The 24,327-nt window shown below is 40.9% G+C and overlaps 1 protein-coding gene across 1 annotated transcript in view; it reads right to left on the bottom strand.

The window, feature by feature from the left end:
* Positions 1 to 20,908, bottom strand: part of OTC (ornithine transcarbamylase) — a 38,266-nt gene extending 17,358 nt beyond the window's left edge. Inside the window, exons 1-5 of the mRNA XM_067545117.1 lie at positions 20,754 to 20,908; positions 15,104 to 15,242; positions 14,448 to 14,529; positions 7,741 to 7,828; positions 2,771 to 2,924 (exon numbers count right to left, since the gene is read on the bottom strand). Coding sequence (XP_067401218.1) covers positions 2,771 to 2,924; positions 7,741 to 7,828; positions 14,448 to 14,529; positions 15,104 to 15,242; positions 20,754 to 20,830 — 540 coding nt within the window. The 5' untranslated portion in view covers positions 20,831 to 20,908. The remainder of the gene's footprint in view (positions 1 to 2,770; positions 2,925 to 7,740; positions 7,829 to 14,447; positions 14,530 to 15,103; positions 15,243 to 20,753) is intronic.
* Between the last annotated feature and the right edge of the window lie 3,419 nt (positions 20,909 to 24,327).

Raw genomic sequence — 24,327 nt, 5'->3', positions numbered from 1 at the left:
CCAGCTGGGAGCTGTGACCAGGCGGGAAGCAGGGGACTGCCGCTCGCCTCCCCCAAGAGCCAGTTGCTGCCGCTCGCTTCCCAGCTGGGAGCTGTGACAGGATGAGAAGCAGGCGGCTGCAGCCCAGCTTCCCGGGACTGTAGCGGCTGCTGCCTGCCTCCCAGCTGGGAGCTGTGACCAGGCAGGAAGCAGGGGGCTACCACCCGCCTCCCAGCTGGGAGCTGTGACCAGGCAGGAAGCAGGCTGCTGCTGCCTGGCTTCCCCAGAAGTTGGCAGCTGCCACCCGCCTCCCCTTCACTCCATTTTTCCTGGGGTACCCCCTGGCTGTGTCTCACATACCCCCAGGAGTAAACGTACCACAGGTTGAGAAGCTATGGTCTACATTATGCAGATGGCTTCAGAATAGCCCAGAATCAGGAGAGTACTCAAGTGGTTTAGCTCCCACTCCCCCTAGGCTGCAAGTTGTGTATTGCACCACTAAGAGGCAAAACACAGAATCTCATCCCATGTATCTACCTCTAATCTCTCCAGGAAAAACACAAGGGAGGGCTGTGCAAAGGGATGGGAGTCAGGAACCAGCTACCTAGGTGGCATGTTTCTTCCTGACTTCACTTCTGTGGTATGGAGAAGTTAATGCTGCATGCTTTCTAAGCTCCATCAGAGAGGCATCCCAGAGTACAGGCAACAGTGCAGTAGTGAGTGACAGCATGGCTGGTAAATAGGGAATATTAATACCATTATATAAATCATATGAGTCACATATGACTATTGAAAACTTGCTAACCTCAGCTGGGAAAATAAGTGCTAACAGGTACAGTGTTTGTGAGACAAAAAAATAAATGCCCAGATTAAATTGTTTTACAATTACACTCAGCATTTAAATGAAACAAATGACTTTTTATCATTTCTAAAGTTTTAGTTATGACTCTCTGCCTTACATAAGTTAAATTGCACACAAAGACTGGCTGAATGCATCTCTCTCAAGTGTACCTCATTCTGAGAGATGACTCATTTCAGTCCCAAGGTTACCTCCGTTCTGTAAAAACTTGGTGTCCCCTCAACTTTTATAGCTGAAGATGACTTCTAACAAAACCAAAGAGTCATCAAATAGAGTCATTTACACTAAAGCAGTGATACTCAGACTGAGGCTCCACTTTAATGTGTCTCCTGTGGCTGTTTGCAGCACATGATATTAAAACACTGTGTGATTTAATTATTAATTATGATTATTAATTAATTAATTATTAACCAATCAGGATGCTTTTACTATGTTATTAACCAATTGTAGTTGATAAAATAATAATACCTGGTCAGTCATTTTGCTGTGAGAATAATAATATCTATATTTACACTACTGTGGCTTTTTTGGGTAACGTTAATCACTAATTTGGCCTGAACCACTAGGTCTGGGGCCTGGTCTACACTTATCTGGCAATTCGGCGGCAGTCGACGGGAGTTATACGAGCTACGCAGAGTAGCTTGTGTAACTCCCGTCAACTACTGTGCTTCTTTTCTGCGTGGCGTCTTCATTGCACTGCGCCGACGGGAACTGTGTTCCCTTCGATGCAGCGCTACGCCACTTGAGGGGGTGGTTTTACTGCGTCAACTTCTGGCAACTTCTGGATCGATGGAGCGGGTCTCTACTTTGCTGCCATCAGTGTAGATGTACCCTGAGTATCACTGCACTAAAGGAATGAGCCCAACAGCATTTAACGTTTCCTGTGTGAATAATTTTCTCTCATTCTGTGTCTTTGCCACATTTGGGCCTTCACAGGCTGAGACAGATGACTGAATGATCCAGGAAATGGATCTCAACTTTATCCATATGAAGTAGCTTCTATTCATTAAGGAAGCAAGGAAGAGTTTGCCAAAATTTTCACCCAACCCCATGATGTACTGATGAATTTTATAAGTCGTTTCTTCAGTTGGCGTAGCTCTATTAACTTCAGTAAAACTACACTGATTTGCATCAGCTGAGGATCAGGCCCTGTATGTGTACGATTCTATATAGTTATCACATAAAACACTGCATTAAAATTAGAATAACAAAATATGTTCCTAATTCATTCCTTCTCAATATAAGCAAGGTTTAAGTGTATCCACATTAGGGATTTGCACTAGTTTAACTAGACTGATTTCAAAATCAGTCTAGTTAAACCAGTGCACCTTTCTAGAATAGATGAGGTCTCAGTCTCAACTGAGGTTAAGGCAGGGAATTTCAAATGAAATCCTGGCTTAATGGCAAAGCTCCCATTGACTTCAGTGGGGACAGGACCTCACCGTTATCTTAATCGGTGAAGTACATTGCACATTTTTTATACCATAGGCTTAATCTAGCAAGGAATTTAAATATATGCTTAACTTCATTCCCACAGACGTTGATGGGTAGGGCCCTGCAAATCCGCGGATATCCATTTTATAGCCGCAGATATCCAAGGACCATTTCTGCGGATCACAGATGGATGCAGATCCAAATTTTATATCTAAAGCCCTGCAAATCTGTGGATTTCCACTTTATATCCGCATATCATTTTTGTGGATCAAGGATCGGATGCGGATACAAATTTTATATCCACTCAGGGCTCTATTAATGGGACTACTCAATTACTTAAAGTGTCTTGTTGGACTGGGGTCTCTATGATCAGCAAATATTCCAAATTACCTATCAGTTCCATCTCAAAATATCTAAGGAAAAACTTGGAATAGGACTTCTCCAAATATTTTGTTTTCTAAAAGCTGAGTTATTATAAGGGGAATAGAGTATTATTACCTGGAGTGTCAGGTAATCAGCTAAAATCTGGATAGGATGGTATGAATCAGACAACCCATTGACTACTGGGATTGAGGCTTCTTTCGCCAACAGGTCCAGATCAGATTGTTTATAAACTCGAGCCAAGATTGCATCCGTCATACTAGACAACACCCTGCGGGAGAGCAAAAGAATATCAAAGTCAAACATAATAAATATATTGCTACTTTAATCTTCGATGTGCAATGTATAAATATTAATAAGTGGTGGTAATGAATAAATTTTTTCCAGCTGCCTGAATAATGTATGCTGCATGCAAAATACACTAAAATGCAGACATTTAACAAGCTGTAAGAAGTAAAAGGAAATTATTGCTCCACACAGAGCCCCATCCAGTGACTTTCTATTTCATTTTTGATTGTCACTACAGAAGCACTAATGATGCAACATTAATAAATGTGAAGGTAACAGAAGAGACTGTTGGACAATATATGATGACAAGGAGTCGATAACTTGAAAAGACGTAAGGTATAATATTTCTCCTCAGCCTTTTGGCAAAGAACAGATGTGGTATTAGCAGAATGTGACAGTGTTTCTGTACTGTAGACTGACCTTTCCAGGGTTCAGGACTCAATGATCTACTAAGTCTTTTCAGTCTTAAATTACTGTGATCCTTTACTTATCTTAATGAATGGTGAAGCCAGAGAGCAACAGTACCATCCTAATGTGTAACATATATAAATAATTAAATATTGTGACACACACAATAACACTATTAAAGTAACATCAAGGTTCTAAATTAAACAACAGGGGTAAAGACATTTGGCATTCATTATTGTCACTCTAGCTACAGAACATGGTGCTGTGCCATAGCACTAGGGGGTCAGAGATGAGTATGGTGTGAGAGCACTGCATTTTCTATATGATCTGAATTTTTTTAGGCAAACCAAGCATGAAATGGGATTCTGAGCTTTTGTCAAAATAATCGGGCCCTTAAGTATTAAATAAGTAAGTATTTTGTATGTTTTAAGGTTCTCTACTAGCATCTTAAAATCAAAAGGCAAAACTGTAAACAGAAGGGAACTGTGAGACAGAGGCCACTGGTGGTTCACTCTTCTATCAGGCCTGATATATTCACTACACTTCACACAGTTGTCATAACCTGTACCTAAAAGGTGTCTCATAAGGTATCAGATATAAATTGGTTTCACACTGGTGCCGAAAATCATTGTGTGGTGTGCGTACAGGATGTGTACAGTTATAAATATGCGCTAGAATTAGGTTCTTAAAATGTGTTTGGCAAGCAATGAATACACACAGTCTACCCTAGTCAAAGGAAAGTCTATTTGCTTGTCTGCCCACCCTGGTTATCAAGCAGAGACAATGAAGTTACATTTACATAAGAAGTAAACAAAGTCATCATCTTAGTGAGCCGGGGACATAGTCTCTTAACTATCACAATGGGGAGAGGAGATACAAAAATTAACATTGTGACAATCGGAGGGGCGAGGCCCAGGACCCTGAGGTGACTATCAGTAGTTACCTTAAAAAAAACCAAAAAAACAACGAGAGTTCTGTGGCACTTTAAAGACTAACAAATTTAATTTTTGTAGGCATAAGCTTTCTTGAGACTCAGCTCACTTCATCAGATGCAGAGGTAGAATGATGTTACCTTGTATTTGGGGAAGTTACTAGGATTCCTATGTTTATACTAACTCAACGTAACACGATATTTGTGAGTCTTGAGCTGTCTGGTGCTTTTCTTAAAGACCCCAGATCCTGCAGACATGTGATTATGTGTGAACCTCAACTTTCATTAAAAAAGTTTCTAGCCCTGATGGCTGTGCAGGAAAGCTTGAAAATGTGACCCAATTGTAGCTTAAAGATTCAACAATCAAAAGTCAAAGGAAAAAAACTCCAAGGTTATTTTTGTAAAATCTCATGATTTTGGAGTACTGGGTATTGCAATAGTGTAGACTCATGTAACAGCTCCCAAGGGACCAAGGAGATAGAGAAGTGTTTCTATTCAAAATGTATATCCCTATTGTTTAAAAATGTTTATTAAAGAAAATGATTTAGTCCTCAAACACTACCAAGTCACCAGTGGGGTTCTTAGAATGGCTTTGAGCATATTTGTTCTGTGTAAGTGGTGGGTAGGTCAAAGGTGCAAGCCCACCCCTTACCAATGTAGGAATTGGTGCCTGATAATCTCAGTGGTCTGTCAAATTGAATCACTGACTGTTTCAATCCCAGTGCTGCACCTCAGCAGTGGTGGCACTGCATTGATTTCACAGTAGGACAATATGGCGTACCAGGTTCATGTAACCCTGGCAGTGTTTCAGTTCACCTGATGTACCAGACACACTAAGCAGCAGTGAAAAGGTTAACGACCCTTAATAGGCTAGCACTCTGTTATTGTGGAAGTGTATGTCTTTATGAACCATTACACAGCACAAAGGAGCTTTGTGATGGCCAAATTACAAGTCATTAAAATGTGTTCTCAGGGGAAATGCTGACAAACACTTACCTGCAACAGGACTGTATTTCAACTATAAAAAAATCTGGGGGACTTTTACAGCCCTCTATCTATTAAGCCTCAATCTCCACTATTTCTAAGATTTTTAGAGTCCTAGGTATGAAGCTGTAAATATTTGAAATACTCTCCAGCCTCATTATAACTCCAGTATTCCTTGTTTTTTATTGTCTGGTTATTTTCAAGCTCCTGGAACCAGGCTACTATACCGGTACCTACCTGTATGCTAATAAAACAGGCACAAGCACTACTTGGGAGGTCACTCACAATACTTCATCTGTTCTTTATGCAAATGGCTCAGTCCTGCTCCTGTGGAAGTCAAAAAGGATTTTGCTCTTGACTTCATACAGAGCAGGAGCAGGCCCATTGTATCTATCAGAAACCTTTGTAATGTAAAGTGGCTCGCCTGCCAGGTCAGTAAATGACAAACAGCCTCCAAACTAAATAAAGGGTCTGTGTTTTTCTGTTATGGCATTGCCTGGGGATGGCTATCTTTTAAGTGGTGGGGGATGCTCTCCCTGGCAAGTCTCACCCTCTTCCTCCTGCCCCTTGAACCGGTTGCTATTGCTAACTGCAAAGTCTAAATTCCATATCTTCCCTGCCAAACCATTCCCTCCTCCTCCCTCTATCACCTTTAGCAACTCCCCTACCCTCCCTGTCAGTTTGACTTGCAGCCTGGAGGCCATACTCCACTTCTCTCTTTCCTTTGACCCCCTACATGGATGCTGCCACCAGTACCTGCCCTTCTCCAAAATCCATCCATTCCTTAAACAAAAACCCTTGTCCCATCTCTAAACATTTCTCACTTAGATTACTGCAACCTCTCTTCTCTGGTATTATAGATTCTCCTCTCAGACTATCCAAAGTGCAGCTGCAAATACCCACATGCTCCAGCCACATCCAGTCCCTCTGTAAATCCCCTCGCCTTTGCCTCAATCATATGTAAGCTCTTGGTCTTCATGTTTCAGCTTTGACAAATATCTCCCAGCTGGCACTATGATTTTATGTCCCTCTGATCCCCTTTCCTTCCCCCAAGCCTCTCAGCTATCTCCTGCTGCTTGCTTTTCAACCCCGGCTAAATGGTGTGTTCTCATTTTACGGCTAGCCAGCGAGAAAACAAGGCGGGAAGGGGTTGGGAGAACAGCCTTCTCTTGAGCCAGGGGGAGAAGCTCTCCATCTGCCTTTAATAGAGCACGGGAAGCTGTTCCCCTCTTACTTTACTATCTCGCCCCCCCGGTCCCTAACTAACGTCACTGGAGTCACAGTAGGGATGAATGTGGTCAGGTAAGTCTGAATGGCCTCCCTGGATATAACAATAGCTGCCCAAGCAGCTTCATTTGAGGCAACATTCTAAGGTGTAGAAAGAAAGTCCCTTTGGGGGAATGAGGTTGAATCCCATTGTAGCATTTGAATTCAAATCGAAGGGAGCTGAAGTAGGATTGGACAAAGGAACACAGCAGAGATGGAACCTGAGATTGTACTGTGCCTCCCTGACAGGTTAGACTGCCTCCCAGGGTCGCTAACTCCCATCATTCAATGGGTGTTAGAAACTTACAGGTGTAGCTACCAAAGCAGCCACTGGTGCTTTAATTAAAATATGTTAACGTTACAATGAATGAATATTCTGGTGCCTTAATGTTGTGTGTTTAGTGGGATGCAGGAGGAGGGCAAGCTAAGTATCCTTCAGTCTGAACAGACTGCAAGTCTGACTTTCCATCATCACTTCCCCATAGACATTCTCCTTCAGCAGATGAAGGTGGAAAAGGACCCTCTAAATGTCCAAATATTTGGTCTTTTACTTATATTTTCCTTGGATTTCATTGCAGAGGGAAAAGCAATACAGTACTGAGAAACCCTCACTCCAGCTAATGTCCACAAAGAACATAGTCAGCAGGGGAGATAAAACCACAGCTCGCTGATTGTTTTTCTTGAATTGAGCTTCACAACTTGAGGTTGCTTGTCTTTCAACAGAGCAGAAAGGATCTTTCAAAAGGTTCTAACCTTGGAGCATCTGATCTTGACACATTAATCTTAGGTTGCAGAGAGCCTTCTTAGAAAGCAGCACAATACTCCAGATGAAATGAGTCATTAATAAAAGCTTAATGGGGAGCGAGGCAAAGTGATAGCATCTGGAAGAAATAGCCTCACACCTTTGTGCTTTTTAAAGCTCTGGTCAACTTCCTATAGCATTGGGGGTTGGGGGAGGGCATCCAAGGGCTCAATGCACACCCACTGGATGGAAAAAATGCAAAAAGGTGACGAGTGAATTTTGCAAGCTGCAAAAATGTGGAGAATTCTAGGGGCCTTTGAAATGTCATGGAAAACAAATACTTGGGGACTTTAAAATCATGCAAAAAGTTATCAACAACCTGGTGTGTGTATTTCACATTTCCTCACCAATTTCAGCCAGATCTAGTACTTTCACATATGTATAACAATCCTGTGATATTTTACCAACCGTGCTGTGTCTGTGAGACTCTCGTTAACGCCCAAATGTATATCCTGGGTTGTAAGGAAACAAGGATGTCCCCCAAGGAGAGCAAACCCTACAAAGATTAAAAACAAAACACAATCTGAATGGTTACACTGAGATTTAAAAATAAATCTCATAGAACAGGTATTTGCCACAACAGCAATAAGCGAGACATTCCATTGTTTGGAACATTTAATGCCAGACTTCACAAAACACTGGTAAATGCACACTAGGATGAAATACATTCAGGTACAGATAGCCCTCCTAAAGGCCCTAGACATCACTTCAGACCTATGTTCAAGGCAAAATCCAAGCAAATTGAGGACTCATACATCATAATAACTATCACTGAAGCCCTCATGAAGGGCAGGTTATTCTATTCTCACACCAGTTTATAGCCATGGATGTTAATGAAGGTACACATCTGTGTAAATCTAGTTTTAAGGGAGATTAGGATCAGGCCCTACGGATGAAATTCACTTCTGTGCAAGCACAAGGCCTATGCACCATTTTAAGTTGGAAATAAATATTGGGCCTCTGCACTGATGTGAATTTTATCTTAAGTGCCAGATTATGGCTTCTGTTCTCCCTGCTTTTCGCTGCTACAGCATGTGATAACTGTCTTAAGCAGCTGGTTAAGAATTATCCCAACATAAGTGAAAATCACCCTATGCCACCTGCCTTTCCAGCCTCAGCAGAGAGAGCATGTTGGGCATATTCTGGGTGGGAGAAGCCTGGTTGTAGCATACGCAGATTGACATAATTTAGCACCACTCTGACAATGTTCTAAATTATATGCTTGGGGGAGCTGGTTTAAAGGCTGGTTTAAAGCCATCTTTGTGCTTCAACTGCTCAGCTGCACTCACTGTAGCTCTGGTGCAACTGACGATATGGGCTTAAGGGTTAAACTGGGTTTAAGTGGCATTGTGAAGCACCCTCTGTATAGAGAACAGTTCTTCACTGGCAGGAAAATGGACTGGATGATCTAGCTGGTCTTCCCATTTCCCGTTCTCATTATAGAAAGAAACCAAGCAAATCCTAGTATCATCATAGCATCCCACAGGCAGATCAGCTTTGCCAAGGTAATCTGCCATCCTCTGAAGTAGAAAGCCCCTCTACAGTAGTTTAAATACAGTATTTTCTGGGAAAGGATGACATTATTTTTCAGGTCGGGTGAAGAGAGGGCCACATAAACTACAGAAGAGTTTAGATCAGACCCTCTTGTCTGGGAAATTATGATCCAGTTGGCAACTGTTGCTTTGTTAAACCTCAAGAAAGTTTAAAGTAGATCAGCTTTGTTCTCGCCAGCAGATGGCAGTGTAGTCATTGACATCACTACAGCTTTTCACATATGCTTTCCTAAGCATATAAAATATTAAAAGGATATTACCATAACTATTGTTCTGACAAATGTTTGCTCTTGGGTGAATTTTAGTAATTAAAACAGAACAACGTTAGTGAGGATCCGAGCTCATGCTGGAAAGTAGGGCCAGGTAGTGAGGCCAGGCACATGCTCCTCACTGTGGCCAGTTTTTTTTTATAAAAGGGAGCCAAGAGGTGTATGTAGGAGGCAAAACATATGTCCATAGAGCAACACGTGTGTCTTTTGTAAAATATACACTTCAGTGAGATTTCATGGAGCATAAGTCAGAGCAGAATTTGTCCCTGGATGTCCCATAAAACCCTCTCTTTAAAATCACTCAGCATCTCCAAAGCAGGGTGGCTTGCCCCTTAAGGGCTGGAAGGCCTGGGGCTACGCAACCCTGACTACGAACGATGCAACCCAGTGTGGAATCAAGTCATTTTCTATACAGGCCTGTAGGTGGATGTAGTGAAGGGGGAGGGATATGTTTGGGAAATAAGAAAGATTCTTGTAGGAAAATGCCTGATTGATACCAGGGGGGTTGGAAGGTACGTCTATGTCTGGCAGAAGAATGAAGCCAACGCTAGAGGGCTGAGCTCCAGTCAGAGTGATGGGGATTGGCAGCTTTGGGTGGAGCAGACTGGGACAGAGGAAGAGTCTTGCATGTAGCAGAAGAACCAAGGGCTGAGTATGGGCTTTTGTGTTGCTGTTATGGACTTGATTCTGGGGATTATGAGGATTGTTTGAACCATTTCTGTTGTTAAACCAGCCCTGGGTTAGGATGACCAGATAATAAATGTGAAAAATCGGGACACTTTTTGGGTGGGAGGAGGGAGTGGGTATAGTTACATATATAAGACAAAGGGCCCCTAATATCGGGACGTCTGGTCACCTTACAGGTAGAGGTGCCGTTAACCAAAAGAGATATTATGTGGAATTCTTAAGGGGCTTGTGAGAGGACGTACAGGATAGGATACCTGCAAAGCAACCCCTAGCTATGAGGAGGCACTCAGTAAATGGCCACCCTGGTACCATCTCCTATAAAAAGTTATCAGGGGGCTTGTTACAAAATGAGAAGTCAAGGCTGGAAATCCATGGACCCCATTCCAGCAAGTGTGGTGGAAGTGGTATGAATACTCCCCAGCCTGGTGCAGATATGCTGCACAACCAGTGATTTTTGCGTTGCCCTACATAGAGTCCACCTATGCAATTCATTCCTACTAAGAATATGAATAATTGGTGCAAAGAGTTGTGCGCACCTATCACTGTAGAGTCATGGGGTGAGATTCTCACCCACAGGCCCCAACACCTTGATCTTACCATGGAAGGCTTGAGGGTCTGTCTCACGGTGGCCAGTGTCCTCATTGCTCTTCCACTGTGGGCTGTGAGTTGGCTGGCCCGGCTTGGCAGAATTTGGCATGTAGAAAGTGCATTTTAAAGATTTAAAATTAAGAGCTCCACTTAGCGGCAATTAGGGGAAGATTCCTAAGGGCTAAAGTCGGAAAACTAATGAATATTTTTTTAGGGATAACTTTGTAAGAGGATAATAAGGTATAGAAGTAATCTGCCTTGGTAAGATTGTATAGCCAGATTAGACAGTATCCACTACTGGGTACTCTAAATACCAGGCAGTGTATTCCCTGATATGTTTCACTCCTTCCTTAAGATGATGTAAAATGATGTAACTTTGGGTGAATATTTGTACATGGTGTGTTTATACTGTTATGGACCTCACTTTTCTTTCACACTGGTGTGAATTGGGAGTAACTCCATTGTAGTTAATGCATTGTATCCACTATAAAAGAATCAGGCCCTGGGTCTCCATGGCACATAGAAAGACTATACCCAAAGTTACTCTTCCCTTTGAGTATTATTTGTGTCCCTCCCCTATTTGAAACTTGCAGCACATTGTCCATATTTCAGTGTCTGTAGAATGGCCTGATTTACTACCAGTCAGTTCACTGATATTTAAGTGCTGTTATAACTGGGGAGGCAGGGCATGATTGAGAGGTGGCATGATTTATGCCAGATATAATAGAAACATAAGATGGCATTCACCTTTATACCATGACGGAGGGGAAGCTGTTTATATTACAGACAATATGACCATGTGGAATGCACTTCTTTTCAGTATACAAAGACTATGTGTCTGTTTCCATAGAATGAGCATGGGACTGTTATTGCAAACAGATGCCATTTTCCACTGTAATAGGAAGTGATAGTAATAAATTTGGCAGGCTCTGAAAAAATGGATTTTACAAACACTGCAAGTTACTGACAAGTCTTTACTTAACTTACACTAATAGTTTTTAATCTTAATGTGCTAAAATAACACATGCAGTAGAAGTCTTTAGTGTATCAAATTGACATCAAGATTGTATTTGTTCAAAAGAACAAAGTGACAATAAATATTACCAAAAGGAATAATACATTACCATTTTTCCATTACATTTCAAATCCTATCAGAATAATGAGTGAGATAATAAACGTTGGAAGAACCACAAATGTAAAATAAGCTGTTATGTAGCATTGCAAATTAACATTTATTTATTTTTCCAAGAACGGAGCTCTTTAAAGATATGAGAATGTCTGGATCTCTTTTTTTAACATTTCCACAATGTTAACACACATCAGTTTTCTCTTAGATATTGCACTATGCAATAGTGAAATACATTGATTTCCAACTCAATTGTCCAACAGCTTAACAGAGTGTTGTAATGTTTGCTTACGCAAATCCATGAGGACTGATTATCAAAGCCTTGGCCCACATCTGACCTTTTTCAAGACCTCAAAGTGATTTGCTCCTGAGAAATGCCATTTAGAGATCATGTGTGCCTCTGAAGTCTTGCAAATAACCCACTGTAGTCCTCACTTACTTGTTAGAAAATTGGTAGGAAATGAATTTATTTCACAACAAAGGAGCGTTTTTGAGAACCATGGCATTTGTTATGAATTGCAGAGGGAGCTGCCATTTCACCTTAAATAGCAGCTGGGATGTACAGAATTACTGTGAGGAAAGGGGGAATGCTTGAATCTGCTATGGAAGTCAGATCTTAGAAGCAAAGGGCAACATGATGCCTGTATCTGTGCTAGATGGAGGAGGGGGTACAGGGAATCATTTGACACTTGCCTGGTGCACCAGTGCTAGAGAAAGCCATAAGGTGGCTCTAGGACAGGGGTTCTCACAACAAAATTTTTGTTGGCCTCAGAGTGCGGCCACCAGCGAAAGTCAGTGGCCGCTCTGACAATTTTTCCTAAAATACTTAAACATGCAGATAGACATGTCATGGAGCAGGAGCCTCTCACCCTGCCAGGATGCAGCTACAGCAACTGGAAACAGCGAGTGCAGCCCCAGGCAGGGGAAGCAGCGACCCGTCTCACTGTCCCTGCCTCCTGCAGCCCTTCAGTGAGAGCCCGCCTCAGGGAAGGTGGGGTCATGAACTCACCAGCTGCCCGAAGAGTCCCAGGCTCCCTGAGCCCCAGCCCGGCAGGAGCAGGCGAGCTGCCCAGGGGAGCATCTTGGCAACCAAATGCTGCAGCCACCTCCACTGACAAGAGATGTCTCTGGTGCCATGCACACCAGTCCCATGTGGCCCCTGAGGAGGCTGCGCAGTGCAGGGCGCCGGTCCCTGCTGTTGACGACAGTGCAAACACCAAGGCGGCACATCTCGCTGCCCTTGGTAACAGCTATTCAGGCACAAGAGCTGGGCACTGCAGGGAGGGGTCACTACTTTGCCCCCCCAATCCAGGACCATGCTTTGGAGGCTGTAAGGGCCACAAAAAATTGGTTGGTCATGGCTGCATGTGGCCACGGTGGCTGCATTTGAGAAACACTGCTCTAAGAGGTCTGATGTATAAGGGGGAAGGCTGACTTTAAAGGGAGTTGCAGGTACATTTGTCAGGGATGAAGCCACTCTGAAGCTATGCTGACAGTGATCTAGAAGGAAGCAGAGCGGAGCATGGAGCCAGCATGGAGACACAGGACCTTCATGCAGAAAGCCTGTGGTAGCACAAATTGCTTCAGATTCATAAGGATGTTGGTGGAATCTACAGACTTGGGAACAGAACAATCTGCTCCATCCTCCACTTGTTCCTGTGTTCTTCCTTACTTCTTTCAGAGGAATCTGGAAGAAACTCAGGGAGAGGAACCTTACAAATGTACCTGCCCCTTACATGGGAGAAATTTGCTTGAGGGAGGCTGGGCCTAGTACAGTTTACTTCAGTGTAAATGTGGAAAGAGCAAAAATTTCCCCACCTGGTGGGTATAAATATCTCCATACAGAGGACACCAATCCTAACCGATTTCTAGGATGTAAAGTTAGAATGATTCGATCTGTGCAAAAACATTATGGGCCCAATCCTGAAAACATGTAAGCATCTGTTATGTACATGAGTAGAGTTATGTACGTGTTTATTCTTTTAGCATCCACATCCACAAATACTTAAAGTTCCAGTGCCTGGTTTTATTAGGCCAATACCTCGGTTTCTCCATCCCATCAAGTTTGTTTCTCTACAGGAGGTCATGGTTTTTTTTTTTTTTCCTCTAATTTAAATCAAGATGTTGCTATGGTTCTCAGTCTAAACAGATACTCTGAGGGCTTGTCTACATGAAGACTAAGTGTGCAGCAAGCCAGCATGTGAATGGACAGCGCACTAGCTCTCAATGCACTAAACGGGTTGCAGGGACCTTGGTGCCACTCACTAAAAATTCTGTAGTGTGCTCTGGCATCCTGTTGTTTGAAACAGCAGTATGTCAAAGCACACAACAGAACTTGTAGGGCACAGTAGCAGGGTCTATAGAGTGACTTAACAAATGGCAGTCTTGCATGCTGTACATTTACATCCTGGCTTACTGCACATTAAGTATCCATGTAGACAAGCCTTGAGACTGACAGTAGTCTTGCATAATAAATTAGAAAGATATGTTAGTTATTACAGTGCAGGATTAAATTGGTGTTACTTGCTAAAATGAGCGTGGGGAAAGTGTACAGTTAGCCAATATGGCATGATGTTTACACCATGAACAACCTCTGCTTCTTATTGTTATATTTCAGTTCTAACTTGTTTAGAGTTGATATTGGGGAATTTTAGTGGTCAAAGAGATGTGCCTATAGTTAGAATGAAACATAATGGAACAAGATACTGCTCACACTCTCCAGTAAATTACCACTCTTCAGACTTGACTTTCATCCTTGCTGCTCTCCAACCTCAGATGTCTTCTGAGTAGAAACTGCTAACTACATGATTAAGTAAGTAATGGTTTCATAATATAGACAAATGTACTCTGCAGAGAAAATATTTATTATAACAAATTTTTGTCTAGACTTACCTGTTTCTGTGGATAATCTTGTTCGTGTACTTCTTTTCTCAAAAATCATGGCTAAAGATTTTCCTTGCAACAAAGGCAAATACTGAAAAACAAGAATGGAAGAGGATTTGGAAAACTGTTCACTCATTATCCATTATCTAATATTTACTTGACAGTTTAATGGCTGCAGTAAATTAATAATAAAAGCAGTCACTGTATCAGTTCTAATCTCCTGCCCCTCCAAATCAGTTACTAGCATTGAGAAGAATTTGGGAGAAACAGATAGCTCTGGGGTAAAAAGCATCTACATTTTTCTTGTTTTGTTGTTTTAAACAAGTGAAAGAGATCTCTGACTCTTATCGTGCTCCCATGCTTCATACAGAATAATGTTCCTATTCCTGCAAACATTTACTTTTGCATGTAGCCCATCTGAAATCATTGGGAACATCCAATAGCAGGGAATTAGATGACTTCTGATAACAAAGGCACACACCTTTGAACAGCATAGCCACCTACTTCATCCAAAGAACAACTCTTTGCCTCTAATTAAGGGATGAAGTGGTTGTTTAGGACAAGCCCTCTTAGTTGCTGATTCACATTATCTTGTATTACAATCTTTATTTTGTGATCTGAGTGACTTAACAAGCAAAGTGGATTTTAACTGAAATTTTACATACCTCTCCCTTGTACTTTGTTCTTTGTTTCAAATCTGATGCCACCCATAGCAACTGCTTTATTTCTTCTGCTGTGTAATTTTGCAGAGTTAGGAGGTCGCGACCTTTCAGATGAACGTTAGTTTGAGTTGGTTGCCCAGACCTATACCAAAAACAGGTTCTTTTATGATTTGGTATTAATTTGTTACTCATGCTAAATCTAATGTAGAAGCAGCTAAACCTCTTTTCACTACCATCTTTTGATCCAGAGGGATAACCTTCATGGCTTGTGCTAATTAGTCTGTGACTTTTCCTCTCACATAGCCACAACACTACACTGTTCACTATATTAACCACCATTGTAACAATCTCTCTTATTATCAATGAACCTGATTTTGTTACTTATAACTTCTAATATTTGTATCTGTGTTGTATAATCAAATAAGCCCTAATGTAGAAAACCACTCAGGGTCTGGTTAAACACTTAAGACTGCATTGAAGCTTGCTTTGTACAGGGGTGCAAAGTGGTGGGGCAAGATGATTCCTTGTGCTCTTTTTCCCACTCTCAACCCTATGGCGCTGGGCCAGACACATATATATATATATATATATATATATATATATATATATATATAATAATGTTTGATTTGTGAACCCCACATACAAATTTTCAAATTAATTTCCAGTAACTGGTATTACCAGCAAGGGAATCTAGCAGCTCATTGCTCAATATTTGATGAGGGGGTAACTGTAGGGGATATTTTTGCTGGGCTCATTCCAGAACCAGATGAAATGGAATGTTTATACTCTACCACAGAAATTGCACTCCAAAGTTCATGTTATCTTAGATGGCACATGACTTGATCAAACAGCACAGTAATGCTAATATTCCCATAATCTTAAACCGAAAAATGGAGACTGATAGGTAATTTAACCCCTTCTTTGCTAAACTGGGACTGATTATATCTGCAACCCTCTTTATTGTAACACAACTTATATTTCACTAGTACTAAAGTTTAGAAGGTCATAAGCCAAGCATGTCTTTCTCATTAACTGCAGTGACTTTAATGAGATCAGAGTCAAAACAAGAAGAATAAAGTAACAAATTAATTGAGTTAGTGGGGTTTTATTTGCAAATACATCCAGCTCCAGTTCAGTCCTGAATTCAGCCTCAAGTCAATGCTCAATTGCAACTGCTTCCAGCTGACAGGACTTTGAGTCTGTGTCTATACTAGGAAATTTCAGAAAAAAAATTACCAGGAGTGCAACTAGAGGTTGAGCTGAATGGGAGCACCAGTGGTAGATGAAGCTCTGGTGGCTTCTGATGTCTTTACCATCATGTCAAACTAGTGGGACCCTTTTTCTACAATCCCTCTGGCATAGGCACAACATGGAACTCTGTACACACAAAATTCCGGACCTCAAAGGTGTGGTACCACACACAATCATTGCAGTTCTTAAATTTCCATATGTAGATACTACAGATCTCACAATCTGTCACTTTTTCAGCCCAAGAAGCCGTAGTTCTCCCTGTAACTGACAATAGCTATTCTAAACATTGTTTTATTACTGGACCCTTTAAAAATGTTTGCTCCAACAGGCAAATTCTGTCCCCAACACCTCAGGTGCAGAGGGCTTCTTCGCAGTAGCTACACAAGCAGGGGCAGGATGTGGGGAGGTTAGCCTGCATGGCATGGAGCCCAACCTATTGGGAGTCACTATATATGCTCTCATACAGAGGGATGGTGAACTGCAGAGAGGGGCTGGGTCGCCACTGGATCCACTGCTAAACTAACCTGGTTCTTATCCCCAGGTGTACTATCCCCAAAGAAGTTACACTAGCCATTAAAGAGAAGTGTTGCAACCTTGCTCCTACTGAAGTCAACTGCAGCACTCTCCTGGGTGGAGGATCTAGCACAAAGAGAGATTCCTCCAAAGTTGGCATAGGAATGTCAATTGAAAACTCTCCTTTTTAATTAGATGCAGAGTTTATACATTGTCAGGAGTGGTTAATACTGTGCACTAGCATCTGAGCATGATCCTGCACTCATTCTATCCACACACACAACCCGTTGACTTCAGGGAGTTTTGCATCTGAAACAACTGCAGCATCAGACAGGACTGTTTTCCTTCCCCCACCCCCACCCCTCTAGAAAATGTGAAGTTTGTTTCAGGGGATACTTTATGGCATGGAGACAAGGAAAAAGAGTAGCTTGCATCATTTTTTTAAATCTGGCACTGATAGATTGTTACAAGATGGAATTTTCACAAGCATTTGCATAACTGTGTGAAGTCAATGGTAAAACACCCACTGACTTCCATGGGAGCAGAGTAAGGCCAATGTGGAACACTTTTGGAAACCTCTCCCATAAGTATTTTACATTTGCTTAGTAACAAATATCTGTCAATTGCATTTTCATAGCTCTGGGCCATATTGACAAGGATAGGCATCTAAAGATATATGTAGTAGAGCTGGCTGAAAATTTTCTGACAGAACACTTCTCCACCAGAAAATGCTGGCTTCTTGGAATTGAAACATTCTGTGGGAAGGTGCTGAGTCCATTGAAACTTTCCATGGAAACCAGCCTGCCCACTTTCTGCTTGCCCAGCCTGCCCAGTTCACTGAGCAGCTGGCTCCTGGAGTTTCCTAACTCCACAAGCAGACAGCTGTCTGAGGAGTCAAGCAGCACAAAGAGGCAGATGCCCTGTGTGTTGGGCAGCCAGGAGAAAGATGAAAGCTTCCATTTCTGGTTCTCCCAAAAAGGAATTGTTCAGAATTTTCCTCTCAATCATATATATATATATATATATATATATATATATTATTTTACTTTGTCCTGAATAGGACACTTTTTTTTTCTCCAAAACATGAAAATTTTTCACTGGGAGGGAAATTCCATGTTTAGTCAGTCAGTCATCTAGTGTGATATTCAGAAGCTACTAACTCTCTTGGTTAGGAGATTTTGCAAATCCTACTAGGTGCCTAGCCATATCCCTAGGTTCCTAAATCCCTCTGGAAATCTGTCTTTTTGAAATTCACAATGTTTATTAAACCAACAAACTAGTAGGTCCTAATTTTTAAATCCATATGTTCTGTTATCCTTAGCTAGATATTTCTGAAGGGTTAGGTTTTGTGGGCTAACTAGATCTATTTATATCTTTGTCTAGCAAAACTTTAAAATGAAATGAAAATAAAGCAATAAATAAAATTTGAAACTGCTGTAAATAACTAAGAAAACAACTAAAAATCAGGCAAAACACTCAGTGCTATCCTTGCAACCAATACGGTTAACCGGGCAAAATCCTTTATTTGCATGTGTGTTCATGTGCTCTAGCTGATTTTACAAGATACACACTGAAATATACCCGGCCATGGAAGCACAGATTTGAACCTTCATATGTATTGGGTAGTCTGTACAACCTCATGAAAAATAAAAGAGCAAGGCAGACTAAATAGCATATTTTAAATGTGATTCCATATCTAATTTCTATGGATATATACCATAAGGAATCTTTGTTTCTTAATGGTTTCCTTTTTTTTTTTTTTTTATAAAGATTAGGGCAGGGTAAGCAGGTCAAGGAGCTGATTGGAACATAAAGAGATGTGAGGTTTTTTCTCAGTGGCTCTGGGGAACAAATGGAAATATCCAAATATTAGACTCCTAGGTTTTTAGCAGATCATCTGAAGCCTAATGTTAAATGTCACCAGACTTCAGGGCCCATGCATTAGTTCTACTTCTATAACCTCTTGTTGCTCAGTCACTCCACTCTTCCTCACTGAATTGTCACTAACATTTTATTGTTTCCAGCCCTAAAAAAATTTCAGCCATATTCTCCATGTCCCATACTGCTCTTCAAGATTTATTAGCTATGTTCTTCAACAATGTCTCAGGGCTGCCAATGTCTTTTCAGATGAGGCATAACTCACCAAATAAATATTAGTGGCAGCTGGTATACAAGGGAAGTAAAATTAAAATTTAATGTGAAAAATCATAAGCCAAATAGGTTTTTTCCCCCTATTTTGAATGGGATGACAATTTCCTAGAATATTAACATAGGTGGTTGTCTTCCTGGAACTCTAAACCATTGTTTGGTTAGTTGACAGTGATCAAAGCTGATGGTGATATCTTAAGATAATAATGGTGGTGTTAACATACTCTGCTTTATAAACCAATGTAAAGGGTAGTCATGGCTAAAAAAGTGAGTCTGTAAAAATAGCATAGGGAGCCCAATTAAGTTAGGTGGCCACATTTGAGAAGTGGGGCCAGTGTATTTATTTCCCATAATGACTTCCATATCAAGTTTCCTAACCAAAGCAAGATTTTGCTAGTCACCAGCAATGCAAAATATACGAAATATTATCATGAGCCAGACTACAACAGGGCATCCTTCATGCTATGGCAAATAAATCAGAGAGCTCAGAAAACATTTTCAAACTGGTGCAAAGGAGAAAGAAGACAAATGAAAATGACTTTCATGGTTTAATGGGATTGTTTGAACACCTAAAATTTGTTATATGAAGGCCTGATCCTGTTCCCATCGAAGTCAATGTCAAAACACCCAAAAACCTGATGCAGGGTCAAGCCCTAAGTCTTAAATTTTAACTTGTTCCTCAAATTGTGACAATGATTGAAAACAGTGAAATTAAATATTGTCATTGACATATTTTTCAGGGGTCCACATGGGATGCCAAATCTACATTGTTGAAACAATTAAGGCAAAGTACTGCTCTCAGATCTGCATGATCAATCTTGATCCTGGTATTATGCTCTTCATGAATGCATGGATTATATGTGGAGAGTGCAGAATACTAGAGTTGAGATTCATCTTGAAGCTGTGAAAGGAGAATTTTCCCCTTTAGTATTTAATCAAAATACCTGTCTGTAGAAATTACAATCCATTACATTTTATTCAGATATGTGATTGGGTGTTTATGATACGTGATGATGGTGCCTCCAGCACTCAAAGATTCATTGAACTTAAGAAGAAATATTTCATTCAGTTGTGCTGCTAACCATTTGCAAAGAATGCAACGTGATTCCACAAGAACTGAAAAGTGAAAGGACAAAAGCTCTCCAGTTTTACGTGCAATTACAGTCTGCTGTCTGAAAACAAAGAGCAAAACAGCTCTAAGAATACTGAAGGAGGTCTTTAGCTGAGATATTGATCTCTCTACAGCAGTGGTTCTCAACCAGCGGTAAACATGCCCCTGGGGGTACACAAAGGTCTTCCTGGGGGTACATGAACTCATCTAGATATTTGCCTACTTTTACAACAGGATACATAAAAAGCACTAGCAAAGCCAGTACAAACTAAAATTTCATACAGACAATGACTTATTTATACTGTTCTATCTACTTACTATACACTGAAATGTAAGTACAATATTTATATTCCAATTTATTATTTTATAATTATATGGTAAAAATGAGAAAGTAAGCAATTTTTCAGTAACGGTGTTCTGTGACACTTTTGTATTTTTATGTCTGATTTTCTAAGCAAGTAGTTTTTAAATGAGGTGAAAGTTGGGGTATGCAAGACAAATCAGACTCCTAAAATGGGTTCAGTAGTCTGGAAAAGTTGAGAGGCACTGCTCTACAAACCCATTACTTTACTTTCCAGGATTATGATTCAATGTTGCTGACAGAAGGACAAATCTAAATGATACACTTACCGAAAATGTTGCACCAAGAGCTTGCTGCTTCTTCTTAAAGTTGAAGCATTGAGCAGGTTCCGCAAATTAAACAGCATTTTCTTTTGGTATGAAAGTTACCTTAGTCCTGGGAGCAAAGTCAACTAATCTAAAGTTATATGAAGCAGAGAATGCCTTCTGTTTCAGGGAGAGAACAAAGGTAGTATCATGATGAGGCAACCTTATCTTGGCTTTTCCTAGATTTTCCCATGTTATCTGACCTCTGATGTTCAGGCAACCTTATGACTCACATTAGTTACCACGTCTCTGCTCCCTCTCTCTTATTGTCTACAGTAAAAGGTGATAATATATGAAGTTTTACCTGATAATCCAGAGGGGATTATGAAGCATGAGGCCCAGGCTGGATGGTGTTTGTTTTATAAAAAAAAAAAAAATTCATTCACATTTTAAAATGACATGTAATGTAAAAAAATGACTTTGAAATGGGGTTTTCAATTAGGAACTATATTTTGAATACCATAATTATATCTTTTTTTACATACACATTTGTATTAAAAACTATTTTCCAAACAGAAAGTACTGCAAACTGTAAGAGCCAAGGCCAACATCCACGAAGGTATTTGGGTTACTAACCTCTAGAAAACAGCGTTTTCAAGTTTCAGCCAAAACTGAAATTGACAAGATTTCTAATTTACCTTCAGGATCCTTCATATCTTTTCAGTTACCCTCCCTCTTTTACACCTGATCTGACCATTCTCAAAGGACCTCCTCTATGCTGACCCTTTTTCAGCTGAGGAAGGCTGGACACTGCTCCCTCTAGGGCCTGTTAATATTGCCCCATTCATCATAAAAAAAAGTCGCTATTGTCCTCCTTTTCAGCCTGTTTTCCCAGAAAACAAGGGCTAGCCCTGAGTCTGTTTTAAAAATTGTTTTCTTTTCTCATTCAACCTTTGAACTGAAAACTACTTCCCCTTAAGGTTCCAAATTTCTTCCCTTTCATAAACTGTATTTGGCATCTGATGTGCCCTCTTTACTTTACTAAGTCAAGTTGCAAAGTAGTTTGTGTTCATTTATTTGCTTAGTTGAACCTTTAATAGCTTTTTCTCATTTCATCAAATGCATCCCATCTCTTCCTTCAATCAAGCAATTCCCCACCCTAAAAAATATTCAAAATGTTATGAGATGCTGCATGTTTCAGTAGATGGAAAAAAATCAAGTGTCTCTGAGGATATTTGTACTGTTTCTTTAAAAAGTGGAGTGTGGGGGACTGGGGTTGATTCCAGGCAGAAGCTTGAGAGAAAACAGTTTTCCTTATTCAAATAATTCTTCTGGTTCAGGGAGGATTTGAGGAAAGACTCCTTCTCTGATTCTGTACCATTGTTACATGCCATTTATGATGGTCATGGAGCTGTTCTATAATAATTTATAAATACTGTATGTTGCTCTGGTTATTGTGAGGTTTAGAATATGAATAGATTGTTTTTCCTTAAGTCCCCCAATAAACAGAACCAAACAGAAAGGAAATAAAGAATAACTCAAGATAAGTCACCGCTCAGCAAACGCTTGAGAGGTAAAAGACAATGCCTGGATTCTTAGCTTTAAAGATTTTACTTCTCCCTAGTCAACCCCCAAAACAACGTTTGTCCTGAAGGGCCAAAGCCCAGAAATGCAGAAGAACAAAGGAACTCTGGCAGTTTACAAAGGATCTCTCTCTCAAGAAGGAAGTAGTTGTTCAAGGTGTTGTTTGGGAGACCAAACTAAGGTGCAGGAACCTGCAGAGGTGTCTGAAGAAGTTAGGCTTTGAGGCTACCATCAGGGGATAGCAGGGATTTAGGTAAGACAGACAGATGTACACTAAAAATCCTTTTTCTCTGAATATTTTGTTCCTACAGATAAAATAAACAACACTTTGATTTTCAGAAGGCTGGCTGAGCATTCTGTGTCACTGGTCACATAAAGAACTGCAGGTGCCAAACCCCGTTGGATCTGCTGAGTAAGCACAGTTGATAAACAAAATAATATAGCCCAGGGTGCAGGCTAGAAGATGGACAATTATGGCATTCCATCTGGGATAGATAAAAGCATAAGGCCTGACATCCGAAGGGGAGCACTCAGAGACGAGGGAGGGGAAAGAGGTGCAGCTAGCCCTGGAACCGTGACAATGTCCATTACTTCATGAAGTAGATATCTGCATTTAGCAGGCTCAGTTCTCTTCTCATAGCATTGACTTTAGTGGTGTTACTCTTACTTTACACTGGTGTAGAGGAGGAGAATCAGGCCAAGTGACTCCAGAAGATGTCTGAAGAAAAACTCAATATGCCGTACGCATTTTCTCACTTGTGGTAGGTTTGTGAAATTCAATATCTTATTATCCACAGCTTATACTACTCTCTTTACAATCATCAATCAATCCAGAGTTACCATCATATTTCTCTAAATGTCTTCTGCCCAAGGCTAAATCGTATCACTGGTTATGTGGACGTCCTATTATTTGTATCTTCTGGATTCAAATCCACAAATGTTATTTGGACACAGATTGAGAAATTCTGGTTATTTTATTCCTTCACTATGCCTTAGCCTGCTCTGTCATGATCTACTGGGACAAAGCAGCCCTAAAGTTGGTTTATTTGGCCTCTAGAGGATTGTTCCTCCTCACAGCAGAATTCTTAGGTGTCTCAGAACCACCACAGGAGCTTCTATGCCACGGATGGCTACCAATTCAGGGAGTGTGGAAAAGAAGCCCAGCCAGGGCACCCCTGCATTCTGGCGATCCTCAGATACCCAAATGGCCCTATATGCCATTGGGAGTGGCGTACTTTTAGAGCAGTCCTGGGACTGGTCTAATTTATACGGAGGTGTGGACTAGGGTTCTGATGGCCTCAGGGTTAGATGCAAACCCAGGGGACTATTGTGTGCCCTCTGCGTGGCAGTGCTGAGTGCTGCTTAGCAGCAGTTTAGGATCCGGTACTATGTCCCAGAAACATTAAAGCAAAGGAAACATTTCAGAAAACAGAAAGGGAAGCTAAGACCCATCAACAGTAGTACTGACTGATACAATAATAACTTAATTAGATACTGAGTGACAGTGATGAATGAAATACAGGTAGTTGGCATCAATGAGTAATGTCTTTGCTTTAAAACTTGAGCCATGTGTAAAAGTAGCTCAGCTGTCATCAAAAGTCATGATGCATGGAAAAGTGCAAGATAGCCTCACAAGGCAATACATCAACTGCTCCCCCATTTCCTCGCTTGGTGGCTTCTTGTTGCAAGCGATCTTGTTCCAAGAAAACTGCTACTGTCACAGCAGTCATACATGTCAGGGGGAAGCGGATGATTGAAGAATGTGGACAAGTCTGTGAAACCACTCAGAGAAACTACTTATACATATGATAGAGTGATTTAACTAAAACCAAAAGCGGGAGAGAGTACTTGTTAAAATACAAGTGTGAAAAGAAACTAGCATAGTCTGTTCTGCTACAAGTAGTCTCTAAAGTATCTTTGCAGAGCTGCCAGTTTGTTTTCACTCAACTTTGAGTATTGCTGAGATTGAAAATTGACCTCGTAACAGTTGGAAAAGAAAATCTTCCTCACTTAC

Source organism: Emydura macquarii, unplaced genomic scaffold, assembly GCF_026122565.2.
Source record: "Emydura macquarii macquarii isolate MOO-44397 ecotype Brisbane River unplaced genomic scaffold, CSIRO-AGI_Emac_v2 contig_1043, whole genome shotgun sequence".
NCBI lineage: Eukaryota > Metazoa > Chordata > Testudines > Chelidae > Emydura > Emydura macquarii.
Note: the sequence above shows the minus strand (reverse complement) of the source record. Positions and strands in the feature narration are given on the sequence as shown.